The sequence below is a fragment of the Thunnus albacares genome, chromosome 5, assembly GCF_914725855.1.
Source record: "Thunnus albacares chromosome 5, fThuAlb1.1, whole genome shotgun sequence".
In the NCBI taxonomy this organism is placed as follows: domain Eukaryota; kingdom Metazoa; phylum Chordata; class Actinopteri; order Scombriformes; family Scombridae; genus Thunnus; species Thunnus albacares.
In genome coordinates, this window is record NC_058110.1 from 31825190 (window position 1) to 31837761 (window position 12572).

The 12572-nt window shown below is 40.9% G+C and overlaps 1 protein-coding gene across 2 annotated transcripts in view; it reads left to right on the forward strand.

Moving 5' to 3' along the window:
• Positions 1 to 483: 483 nt before the first annotated feature.
• The window catches only part of lama5 (laminin, alpha 5), a 120474-nt gene continuing 108385 nt past the window's right edge, over positions 484 to 12572 (forward strand). Inside the window, exons 1-2 of one of the 2 annotated variants that reach the window (XM_044351374.1) lie at positions 484 to 1200; positions 8369 to 8521. In XM_044351374.1, coding sequence (XP_044207309.1) covers positions 898 to 1200; positions 8369 to 8521 — 456 coding nt within the window. In that variant the 5' untranslated portion in view covers positions 484 to 897. The remainder of the gene's footprint in view (positions 1201 to 8368; positions 8522 to 12572) is intronic. The other variant, XM_044351373.1, reaches the window with a different exon arrangement.

The window sequence follows — 12572 nt, forward strand, 5'->3', positions numbered from 1 at the left end:
TAATAAGAAGTTATAAATCAAAGTTTCTGGTACCTCTGATCACTGCGATATTTCAGCTTCAAACCCTTCAAAATCTCTTTTCCTGTGTATTCTTGGAAATAGTCTGAGTGTGTGGCCGTCTGTGTGTGTGTGTGTTCAGCACCTGTCTGTGTGTTTTTATTTGTTTGTGTGTTTAAGAGACTCTAGAGTCATGATGCCTGTTTCTGTGTGTGTGTGTGTGTGTGTGTGTGTGTGTGTGTGTGTGTGTGTGTGTGTGTGTGTGTGTGTGTGTGGTTTCATTTCCCATTTGTTGTTTTGCTGCTCGGTAGGTTCACCGCAGGAAATGAATGTGAGATTAAAGAAAGAAACAAAGAAATCACATCGTCTCTTTCTCCTTTATTGAAATATCCTGAATCTATGAACTTGGAAATATTGATCATTTCAAAATAAGTGCTGGACGCGAGATTTCTCCTACTTCCGTTCTCTAGTGTCAAACTCTGCACAGTGAGGCTCAAACAAAAACAGACATTTTTTGAGAAGGGAAACATTAAAACATTGAGAAGAGAAGGATTTATAGTGTTTTGTCGGCATTTGTTAGTGGCTGTGCCCTCCTCCAACCACTGGGGACAGGATAACAGAGAGAGAGAGGGAGGAGGGTAACAGATAGAGTTGGAATAGGTGTCTGGTGCAACACAGAGTGGGAGAGAGAGAGGACAGAAACCTCGACGCACCGCTCTCCAAGGCTACAAACTACCTCCGCTTTCCTCTCTGTCTTTTATAGTTTGCATCACATTTCCCTCCAGATGCATATTTCCCATAGAAGTTAACGTCTCATCTCTCCTTACACCTCTGATTTATTTATCCCTCTAACTTTTTCTCTCGGACCGGATCGAAGTGGGGGAGACAGGTGGAGAGAGGATGGCGAGCGGACGGGCGCCGCTTGTTGCTGCGCTCTCCCCGGCTCAGCGCACCCAGACGCGGGTCGCGCTGCTGCTCTGGTCGCTGGTTGTGACCCGCTGCCACTTCGCGTCGGCTCAGGAGCTGCCGACCAACGGGGTTAACGGGTACAGTCTGCACCCGCCTTACTTCAACCTGGCCGAAGGCACTAAGATCACCGCCACGGCGACCTGCGGGGAGGACGACACCGGCAGGACCGTGCATGACCTGTACTGCAAACTGGTCGGAGGCCCGGTATCCGGAGACCCGAGCCAGACCATCCAGGTGAGCAGGACAAAACTGATTACTGTTGTGTGTCAGTGACCGTAATCTACCTAATATAGTTATAATATCCTATAAATCATGCCTAACCTAAGCTTCATCTCCCATAATGCAGTTATAGGCTCTAATAAAGTGCTACAGTATTTTTATAATGACACTATTTTGCATTTTGTGTCTCTTGTAGCGTTTTTATAATACAATATTGTATTTATAATATTACAGTGAGGGCTTTAAAGTGTGTTTGGGATGCACATTAATGATTTTGTCATGTTTAATTGCAAATTGATCCCTTTAAAAGTTGTTATAATACACATTTAGTGTGACTTTGGTGCTCTTCATCACATTTTTATCTTTTTATAGTGCATCTTAGTGCATTCATATAGATTCAAAGTGTGATATACTGTGCCTCTATAGCTATCCAGCAGTATAAATTAACACTAAGGTTTGTTTTCCTTTAATATTTATGGGGATTTTTAATGAGCCTATAATGTCCTTATCATATTTTAGTGCTTTTATGGATACAATATTTCAATATCAGGCTGCTGTAAAGACTTCATCGTGTCAGATTTACATTTATAGTACCCTTCTAATATTTGCTATAGAAGCACTTCAGCTCATTTCTAAGAGTTTTTTTTTATCACTAAACAGCAACTCTCTTCTCTTGGACCTCATGCAGATGCCAGTCTACACACTTGACTGCATTCAGAGTAGAAAGCTGAACAGAGGAGGTCAGCAGTGTGCATGAATCTCCCAAACCGCTCTGCCAAGTCATTATTTCATGCACTGCTTCCTTTGTAGGACTTGGCAAACGCTTTAACACGGGCCACTTATATAAGGACAGGCAACATTTCAATTTACGTTTGAAGTTTCCACGTCATGCTCTACATTTGTTTAATAGATGACTTTTTAATAGGATGATGAGCTTGTAAAGACCAACCAACAATGGGGCCCATTGTGTGTTTGACAATTAAGCTTCCAGGTATCACTAGTTAACACTCAAAGGATTATTGCGGTTTCATGAGTTAACCATTAAAGCAACCCTCTGGGCGATAACATGGCTCAGAGGGTTGCTTTCTATTGCCTTCTCTCCCTCTGTCTCTCTCTCTCCCTCTCTCTGTCTTTCTCTCTCCCACCTGTTCCCCACATTCCTCGCGGTGACTGACCCGTGTCCTCCAATCAGACCATGTTTATCCGCTCTGTTACCGCGAGATTATCAAAACCCGAACGTTGCTTCCTCTGGTTGTGATGGGCATTTTCTAGATCCTGGTGTCTCTTTTAGCTCTTATGTTCAGTTTCTATAAGTACATTGAATGTGATAAAAGGGACTGTTGAACTGAACTGAAAAGTAATCAGATAAGGATGTAAAGTTGGTGATAAGAGGATAGATTGATCAATAGAGGGAGAGAATGAACAGCAAGCCTGAGATTAAAGCCAACACAAGACAAAAACATGTGCCTTCAGGGCTGTTTGGTTGTGTTAGTGAGAGGACCTTGAAGAAATATTTAACTCAAGAACTGCACAGAGAAAAGCTAATTCCACCTTAAATAGGAAAAAGAACAATTACAGTATATAGTTTACTGATAAGTAAGTAAAGGTACTGTGGGGAGTTTTTGACCACTAGCTGTGTGAGTGGGTCCCTGTTTTATTTGTTCTAGTGGCTGAACTTAATGGCAGGAATGGTGTGACACACACACACACAAACACACACACACACACACACTATCCCGCTGATCTAGCAGGCGGATACTCGCCAAGAAATGCACCAATGCGCCAGAAAAGGGAGTGAAGAAAAAGACTGCTAGCAAGTAAACATGGATGTAAACAAAGCAGGTTGCAGAATTATTAAAGGAGTTGGTTTTGCAAATAATGTGTAAGGAAGAAAAAGAGACTTTTGTGTTTAAGAAAACTCCACAGAGCACCTTTCAACCCTCAGTTCAGCTGGTAAATTGGCCCTCTGCTGTTAAACGCCTTCTGAGATTCATTCTTCCCCAATTTAGAGGTGATCTCGACCACGTTTTGCCCGCCTCAGCTCCTCGACACCGAGGAGGATTAGCCTGTACATTTTCTCATCAGAGTTTTCATTCAGTCTTTCTCTGCTCTGCCTCCTCACAGCGGTTCGGTCGGAGCGGAGAAGTCGGTGCGTAATTAGCTCAGGAAATCTCCGAAAATGAACCCATGAAATCTGGTCATTAGCTCGAGGAATGGTGCATTATGTGTCCAGGCTAAGAGGTTTAGCCCACTTTGCTTCGGCTATTGTGGCTTGGCCCACTTGTTGGGTTACAGCACCCCACTCGTCCCCGACTCCCCCCCCCCCCACCCCCCCCAACGATATACACACACACACTCACAAAACCAGAAGACACACACTTTTCTGTGTCGAGGTTAATCCTGTTTTGATTTGACAGCAAGACACGAGAGTGTTTTTATTAATTAAAAACAGCAGGAGGAGGACCAGAGACTGGAATGTGTGTGTGTGTGTGTGTGTGTGTGTGTGTGTGAGAGAGAGAGAGAGAGAGAGAGAGAGAGAGAGAGAGAGAGAATAACTGAGAAAAAACGTGTTCTTAAACTTTTCTTAATCAACAAGCCAAACCAGAAGCTTATTTTCCGTACCTCGGGCTAAATCACATCATCACTGATTAACATGTACTTTTATTCATCTTCAACATGCTCAGCATCATTTTTAGCCATCGGTACACTCATTCCCCCCTAAGCATGAATGTTAATAAATTTGATCCTCAATACTTTGGTTTATGACAAAATACCTGCAAAACTAATGACACTCCTATCAGCCTTAGCTGTACTTTGTGTTAAATGCTAATTAGTAATTTTTAGCATGCTAGCACGCTAAACTAAGATGGTGAACATGGTAAACATTTTACCTGCTAAACATCAGCGTGTTAGGATTGTCAGTGGAGTAATTCTGCACATCAGTGGCCTCATATGGCAGCAAGAAATAAGTGTTGGACTTTATTACCCAGAAATCTTGTAATCTGATGCAAATAAACTACACTAACCTCTGTTTGCCAGCATAATACATACTGAAAACAATAAAAACTTACCAGACTTTTCAACTTTTCAAAACTGAGTTGAAATCATAAATTTAAAGGTGAATTTTGGCACATTTTGAGTGATATCAGAGAAGTTTAAAGCCGCAAAAGTGGCAACCAGTCATATCTGTTGAACATTCAATGGACTTAATTACCCAGAAATGCTTTAAGAAATATCAGTAATCTAGATTTCAACCTCCTGAGGGTTGAGGTGGGAGACAGTTTTCAAGTTTGGGCATCTGTTGTGGGGTCAGGAGGATTTCTCTTAACTTAACTTTTGTCAAATGTCATGAAATACGGATATCATGTAAGCACAGGAAGTTGAGACAGACTGGAAGAGGAAGAGAGGTGCATGAACAGAGGAAAAGACAAACAAACGTAGAAGGAAAATTAGAAAGTGACTTAAAAGGATGTACGATAAAAGCCGAGGGTTTTTATTAAGAGAGATAAAAGATAGATTACATAATGTGGCAGGTGTTGCCGGAGTAACACACCGGCTATGCCCTGAAGACATGGATTCCTCATTCAGAGAGACAGAGAGTTTTGTTTGAAAGAAAGAAACAGGAAGAGAGATGAAAAACGATTTGAAAGTGTGTGTAACACAGAGAGAGAGAGAGAGAGAGAGAGAGGAGAATGTGCTCCACGTGTTCATTTCCAGGTGGCCTTGTCACTGAGACTCTGGCTTTTCAAAGGAAGGAACAAGAGAGGAGTGAACGGGTGTAACAGAAAAAAAAAAAGAAAGAGCAAGATATACAGTGTGAAAGAGAGTTTGACAGTCAGGCAGAGATACAGAAGCAGACATCTCACTAACACATACCTGGGTAGGAAATCTTGGAAATTTAGGAAATTTTGTCAGTTATTTCAAACCAAACTTACACAGTTTTTAGATCAGAGAGGCGACTTCAAATGATTGTTACCTTCATTTCCCTGCATCCAGCTGCTGATCCTTCCCTGTTGTTACATTGCTGTGTTTTCAGAGCGATGTGAGCTGCTGTGTGGATGCAGGAGGAGATAATTAGTTGATTATTGATACAGAAACAAAAACATGGGAAAGAGGAAAAGTAAATGACTACAGAGCCTCATAGATGTTGCTTAGGTGAATATTTTATAAATTATTACTTCAAATTACTCATCCATGCTTTAAAATTGCTTAATTTGTTCCCTCAAATTAATAATGTGCTTGAATCTATTACTTCATGCTCTCAAATTAACTTAAATTATTGAAGGCTGCCACAATATGAAGTATATCAATATATCTCAGTTAAGGATCAAATGAATCTTAGAGTGATAAAGTGGTAATGCAGTTCATTTGAGGGAATGAATTAAGCAAGAGCAAGAATTAAATAACTCAAAAGTATAAATTACTGAGCTAAACTGTCACACAAATTGCTAATTAGAGGAAATGATTTGTAATTTTAAGTGCACAGATTGTTTTAAAGTGTCCGCTGACATTCACCAGGTCTGTTCAAGATCCACAGAAAATCTAAAGACAATGCCGCCTGCTCGGGTTGATTGACAGGTGATATCTGGGAAACGCAGAGAGGAAGTCAAGACAGGAGAAGGGGAGGGGGGTGGGGGGTGGGGGGCAGATAGGGAGCAGTGACCTCTGACCCCAGTGACCTCCAGTGATAACATCTCCTAACCCGGGCTTTTGTTCAGGTCCACACTTGTTTAGTTTATGCTAATGCTTACATAGCCAGCGTTAGTTGGGCTAAACGCTCAGACAAGCAAACTGGATTAGCTGAGAATGAGGAGGCTTTAGAAAGCAAAGAGGTGGAAAGGCCACTTCAAGTGGACATGTTCACCTCTGCTTTTGCACCAACTATTAAAGCACACCATGGTGTTTTGGATTTTGTTTCCATATATGAATACTGGGCTTCCACAGGAACGCTCCCCAATTTCTTGCCACATTTCACTAAGGGCCAAATCCACAAAGAATGGATTGCACCCGCTAATAGACCCATGAATTGCGCAGCATTTGCACCCACAATCTGCCCCGTTTTAAGGTCCTATTCACAAAAAAGATTTATGGGCACAAACACACCCATAAAGTTTTGCAGCTGAGTGCAATTTGCCCTTGTTTTGCATCTGATTGAGTAAGCAGAGCAGTTTTCCAGTGTTTCAGCACGCAGATTGGTCCATAATGAAAACTGCAGAGAGCACAAAAACCTCAAATTGTTTGTCTTTAATTAGCAGAAGTGCACACACAGAGCTCTCTACAATCACAAACCAACTTTCTTATATTTTGCTTCTTTTACTTCTCTAGGATTTGGCATCTATAACATGATCTACTGACATATCCATCAGAATAGGCTACAGCTATTATTATGGCTCAGGCAGGTCTGAAACTTGTTAGATCAATGTCTGAATCTTACAATAAAGTTGTTCAGGTGTCACTGAATGTATCAGTACTGATGTTCTGTTTGATGCCCACGGTTGGCTGCAGCATCACGCAGCAGCTGAAATGATAAGTACATCTCCAAACTGAAGAAGAGGCTGCGCACATTAACGCACACGACACAGCAGCAGTAACATCATAAACACCGGATCAGCCAGGATCTGATGGTTATTAATGTTCTGCTGCACATCTACAAAGATCAGATGTTACACACAGTTTCCAGGTTTATAGGATGTAATTGTTTGTAATAAAGCAGCCTCTTACTGCATGGATGAATCCTGAGCTCCGTCAGAGCTGTCAGGACATTTTTTTTATTTTTAAGTAGCTGAAAGTCCGAGATAAGCCTACCGACCCCCGTACCCACTTGATCCCCCCCTGACGTCTGACTGAAGATTTCACGCTTGATATCTATTCAATATCATTCAAGCCTCACAAGCTTGAAGATTTGAAGACAGAGAGAGAGTGAGTGTGCGTGCCGTTAACTCCATCTATCTGAGCATTAGTGGTCTTTGTTAATTAGACGCTTATTTGCATATAAAGGGGCCAATTTTGCACTAAATGTACGAATATTACCTAATTTACATACATGCAGATGGCACAGCTGCACCATGACACTATTTGCGTGTGCTTTGTGACTGCAAAAGATGTGCAATCCTTTTGTGGATTTGGCCCTATGTGTATTGATAACTAACCACACTATGAAAATCAACAGGCACTTAAATCAGGTGTAAAAAAAAAAAGTAGAAACAATTTGGTTTTTCCAAAGTGACAGTTGCCCTCCAACTTTGTCTTTTTTTTACGGTTGATGGGTCTTTAAGTGCTGTTTGAAAAAACTTGTACGAAACAATTTAAATTGTAATAGCACAATAGAATTAGACATTTCTTTTAGTGACATAAGCTATAGTCAAGTCATATGCCTCTGTCCCATATAGTCAAACCCTGATGTCAGTTTTGTATATAAGTCTGTGGACTGAGTGAATTTAGCACAAAATAGGCAGAGTGAGGAGGCACACTGATTGCAGAAAAACACTACAAGCGCACGAGTATTACTGTCAGAGTAACCTGAGCAGAGTCACCTTTCTGTTAGAAAATAAGAAACTTGACCCAGGTACCTTCAGGGACAAACAGGAAATCTCTTCTTTTCATAGATGTTTACTGTGACTCTGAAAAATGCTGCAGCCATTTTTGGTGACCATAGAGGCCTGGACTGTAACTTAAGTCTATAACCATGTAATCTGTCAAAGCGTCTCAGACCTTGTCGCTGGGATTTGGAAGATTACAGCAGATGTTTTCACCGATTAGTTCCTCATCTCCAGTTGAAAGTGTCCTGCCCAGTAGAACCACCTGGTGTATTGACTGATTGGTGTAGAAAGCTGCTGTTGAAATATCAAATCATCAAAGCATAATTCAAAAGGCGAAAACATCTTGGGCATACTGTATGATATGGTGGATTGATTGATGAGAACAAATGCCCAAGATTAATTGTGAGGATGGTATATCACGCAGTCTGGATGTTGGTAGAAACAGCTGGAAAATGTACAGCAAGTCCATGTCAAGCAGTGAAGAAGCTTCTCTCATCTTTCGTGTGAAAGGCAACTTTGGAAAAAAAAAACAGTTCCCACAAGGTCTCAAGGACAAAACTCCTGCCCGTAAAGCACTCTTTTATGACTTCTGCAGCTTTATATACTCAACTGAGGATTAAAACTCGGATATGTCTTCTTCTCAGGGCCAGTACTGTGACATCTGCAGCCAGGGGGACAGCGATCGTGCCCATCCAATCACTAACGCCATCGACGGGACGGAGAGATGGTGGCAGAGCCCGCCGCTGTCACGCAGCACCGAGTACAACGAGGTGAACGTCACCCTGGACCTCGGACAGGTAGGACTCATTAGATATATATACAGTATATACACTGAAACACATGTAGACATGGATGTTTGTTGCCATTTGATGGAGTACAGATTTACCTTCTTTCTTTCTCTCTACGGTATGTTCTTGAGTGCTTTTAGAGAGTACAGACTATTTTGAACATTATAGCTGTCCGTAAGTTTGTAGGATGCTAGAAGGTTTGCAGTATATCACAATGTTTTATGACATTTCTGGAATATTCCCACAGAATTTAGAATTTTTTGGTTGTAGATGACAACATTTCTTAGATTCCTGACTATTTATAGTAGCAATGGTAAAAAAGTAGATAAAAGGAGGCTATCATAGTGCTTGGACAGTGTAATCTTTAGCTTTTTTCAAAACATTTTGTAGGATTCTAGGCTATCAGATAGTTTTTTCAGGTTGAAGACGGCAGATTCTCAACTATCATGTGGGGGCGACAAGGATGAAACGTGGGTGGGCAGTGTGGTATGGTTTGCGGTTTCCTAGGATTTTGTCCTTTTTGAGATTATCATGTATTTCACAAAGCCTAAAAAGTGCCTTGTTACGCTGATGATGTGTTTTTGTTTCTAAGATTCTTGATTGTGTTGCTTAAGTTCATAATCGTCTTTGAAGACTCTGTCAGGATGCATACAAAAGTGTTCAAATAACATTTAAAGTATGCCTTTCAAGTTTTCTAAAATTTCAGCTTGAGTACATTTCTACTCCCTTCTCATTGGGGCTATAAAGGGTAGTTTCCATCTACCAGCCATAATCGGCGGCATAATCCAACATCACCATTAATCTCAGGTGTTTTATCAAAGTAGTGATAAAACTGATCGGATTTCAGCCAGAACGTCTGGTAGTAAAGTCACCGTCACCCTTGTTGGCTGCTGGTAGACTCTCATCCTGCTACTTATCTGTTATAAACCGTTCAACCTTGCCCACTGTTCGGCCCGCTAATTGGTTTAGTAGCTAACCTTAGTGATAAATCAGCCTCCAGTTTGAAAAATGGCTTCACTGTCGGTTGATTTAGAGCTGCTGTTCTTGGCAGGACGCTCTGTTTGTTCTAGTTTGTCTTGTAGTGAATCCATCAGAACGACACACACTTGCATATAAACCTGTATACGCATACACAGGTACGCATTCAGGCACACACACACACAGAGCACACAGAAAGCTTCACTCTCTGTCCTCCTGTGCTCTTAAGTCAACCTTTTTGTGTTTTTGAACGTCGCTCTTCAACAACCTTTTATATGTTTCTGAATGTGGCTCTTTTGTGCCGGGCTCTCCTGCTCGAGTGCCTTCCTCATTCATCAGCGGAGAGACATTCGCTCAGTGTGTCCCTCTTCCATCTTTTCCCCCCTTTTTATCCTCACTCTCTACTTTTTTTTTTTTTCCCTTTCCTCTCTTTCTCTCTTGAGTTTGAAGGTCTCAATAGAGAGAAGCAGGGAGCTGTGACTGTCACTGCGTGTGTGTAGGGCTTGTAAAAGCTTTTATAAGCCTGTTTACCTCCTGACAGTAATAAAAAGAATGAATAAGAAGTCTGTGGAGAACAATATGAATACTATCAATGCCCAGCTGAGTTTGTTCTAATAATCATGTTGGCATTGAGTGGCTGGCGTGCTGTCAGCAAAATGAAGGTTGCTGCGACTTTTTTTTTATTCGTCTGCAGCGACTGTCTCCGTTTTTATTTGTTTTTTCCCCACTGTGCCATCTTAATGTGATGTATACAGTAAGAATTTGATAAAGTAGGAGATCAAATATGATGTATATATTAGAGCTGCAAGTCAATTGATAGAATCGCCAACTATTTTGATAATTGATTAATCATTTTGAGTCATTTTTTAAAGAAAAAATGCAAAACTTCTAATTTTTCCTTACTTCTCTATGACAGTAAAAGGAATCTTTGGGTTGTTGACTGTTGATCAAGACAAAAAAAGACATTTGAGGTGCATCTTGGGCTTTGGGAAACACTTATTGACATTTATCACCATTTTTTTGACATTTCATAGACCATAAAATGATTGACAGGTTAATTGCAAATGAAAATAATCATTAGTTGCAGCCCCTAGTCTCTATTTGTTGTTTTTCATATTGTACTTTTTGAAAACATCCGGTTCAATCCTCACATTTGAGAAGCTCTAACCAGTAAATTTCTTGCATTTTTTTATTTTAATTTTGTCGGCTAATCGTTTCATCTCTAAAACCAACATGTAGCAGCTACAGATGAGCTTAGATGTTGTTTCAACTATCTCCAGAGTGTCTCAGTATTGCAAAAGGACGCTGTCTCTTCAAAATGTTTACAATCTACATCACATCAAAAATGTTTACTGGGTGGCATAGACGCTAAATTTAAAGGAGAGAAAAAAAAGAGAGAGAGAGAGAGAGAGTAGAGGAGGAGGGGGAGGGTCTGGAGTTACCAGGTTGCAGTTTAGTCTTGAAAGAATGTAGGTAGGCTAAGGGCAGGGTTTATGAGTGTATGTGTGTCAGTGACAAGGGTGCAGAGAGTGCGTTGAAGACCCCACCACACACACACACACACACACACACACCTAAACTGCCCCCCCCCCCCCCCCCTCCTCCTCCTCTACCTCTGCCTGAATGAAGGAGAAAGAGAGGAGGGAGAGATTGGAATGTCAGTTAACCTGTCTCAACCCGCAGAGGGGAAGGCTTGTTAAATTACCCCCAAGTCCTCCCCCTCTCTCTCTCTTTCTCTCTCTCTTTCTCTGTCATCCTGCAGCTTTGACACTGCTAGTAGCACTTTATTATTGTGTATCACCCACCATCTGTGAAGTACAGTAGTAATTTTCCCCTGCGAAAAAAACCCTGCTTGACCAGTTTTACTTAAGATAGATTCAAAGGCTTTTTGGTATCAATTCTAGGGCTGCAACCTCCCATTATTAATCTGCAGTTTATTATTTACTAGTATTAAATGATTAATCATTTTGTCTATGAAATGTCAGCAAATAATGAAAATTGCCTATTATTATAATTACTTTAAAGGGTCTGCTGGACCTCTTCCTGACACAGAAATCCTTTCCAGAGCTCTTCAAGGACAAGGAACATGTCACCCAGATGTGTTTTTAATCATTTCTGGACAACAACAGAGGTCTGTGGCGCAGAGGAATAAGATATATCAAGCTTTGGATGTATACACATCGATATACATCAGGGATTTTACAATAACGGTTATACTGTGGCGGCTGTCCTTTTATTATCTCTGGGTCTGTTATAACATGGTAGCCAGTGTTGCAAATCAATAAGCAGGTCGTCATATTTGGCATTTTTGTCTCATGAACAGTATAAGATGTAATATATCACAATATAAAAAGACACACACACACACACACACACACACACACACAGTGTCAGATACTCCCGATCTCTCTGTTCTTTTGGGACTTTGATTGAAACTCTCAGTGCTAACAGAAGTAAAGCGCATTAGTCTGTGAAGAAATGTGTGTGGTCGGTGAAGATTAAGATAAAAGACTAAATTCTTTGGGTGTGGAATTCAGTTGGCAGTAAATTCACTGTACAGTCACTATCAGTATCAGTATATCAGACATTACGGCAGCAGGTGTGTACCAAGCACAGACTGCACCCTCCAGCACTCAATATATTACACATATTTCACTGGAACCCGCAGGATGGGAAGTTGAGCATTTCAAAAGACCTTGGCACCTACTCATGAATCACTTCTACATCACTCTTTTTTTTGATCATCCTACAATCCCTTCTAATTCTCCCTCTTTTGTTTCTCCAATCTGTTTGGATCAAATACTATGAGTCAGATTTTTTAAATAAGGAACATCAGTTCCTCCCCCTCCTCTTCTTCTTCTTCTCCCTCTTCTCTTTCTATATCTGTACCAGTCATTCAGCATATCTTTTTTACAGATAACAACCAGCCTAATATAGAGCATGTCTATCTCCTCTACCTTTCTGTCTTCTTTCTTCTGTTATCCCCTGGTGAAGGCATCTAAAAATGACCTTTGACAGCTCAACAGCAAAGTGTTTTTATTCCTCTGAATGCTAACCATTCACATTTTACTGAAGAAATGGT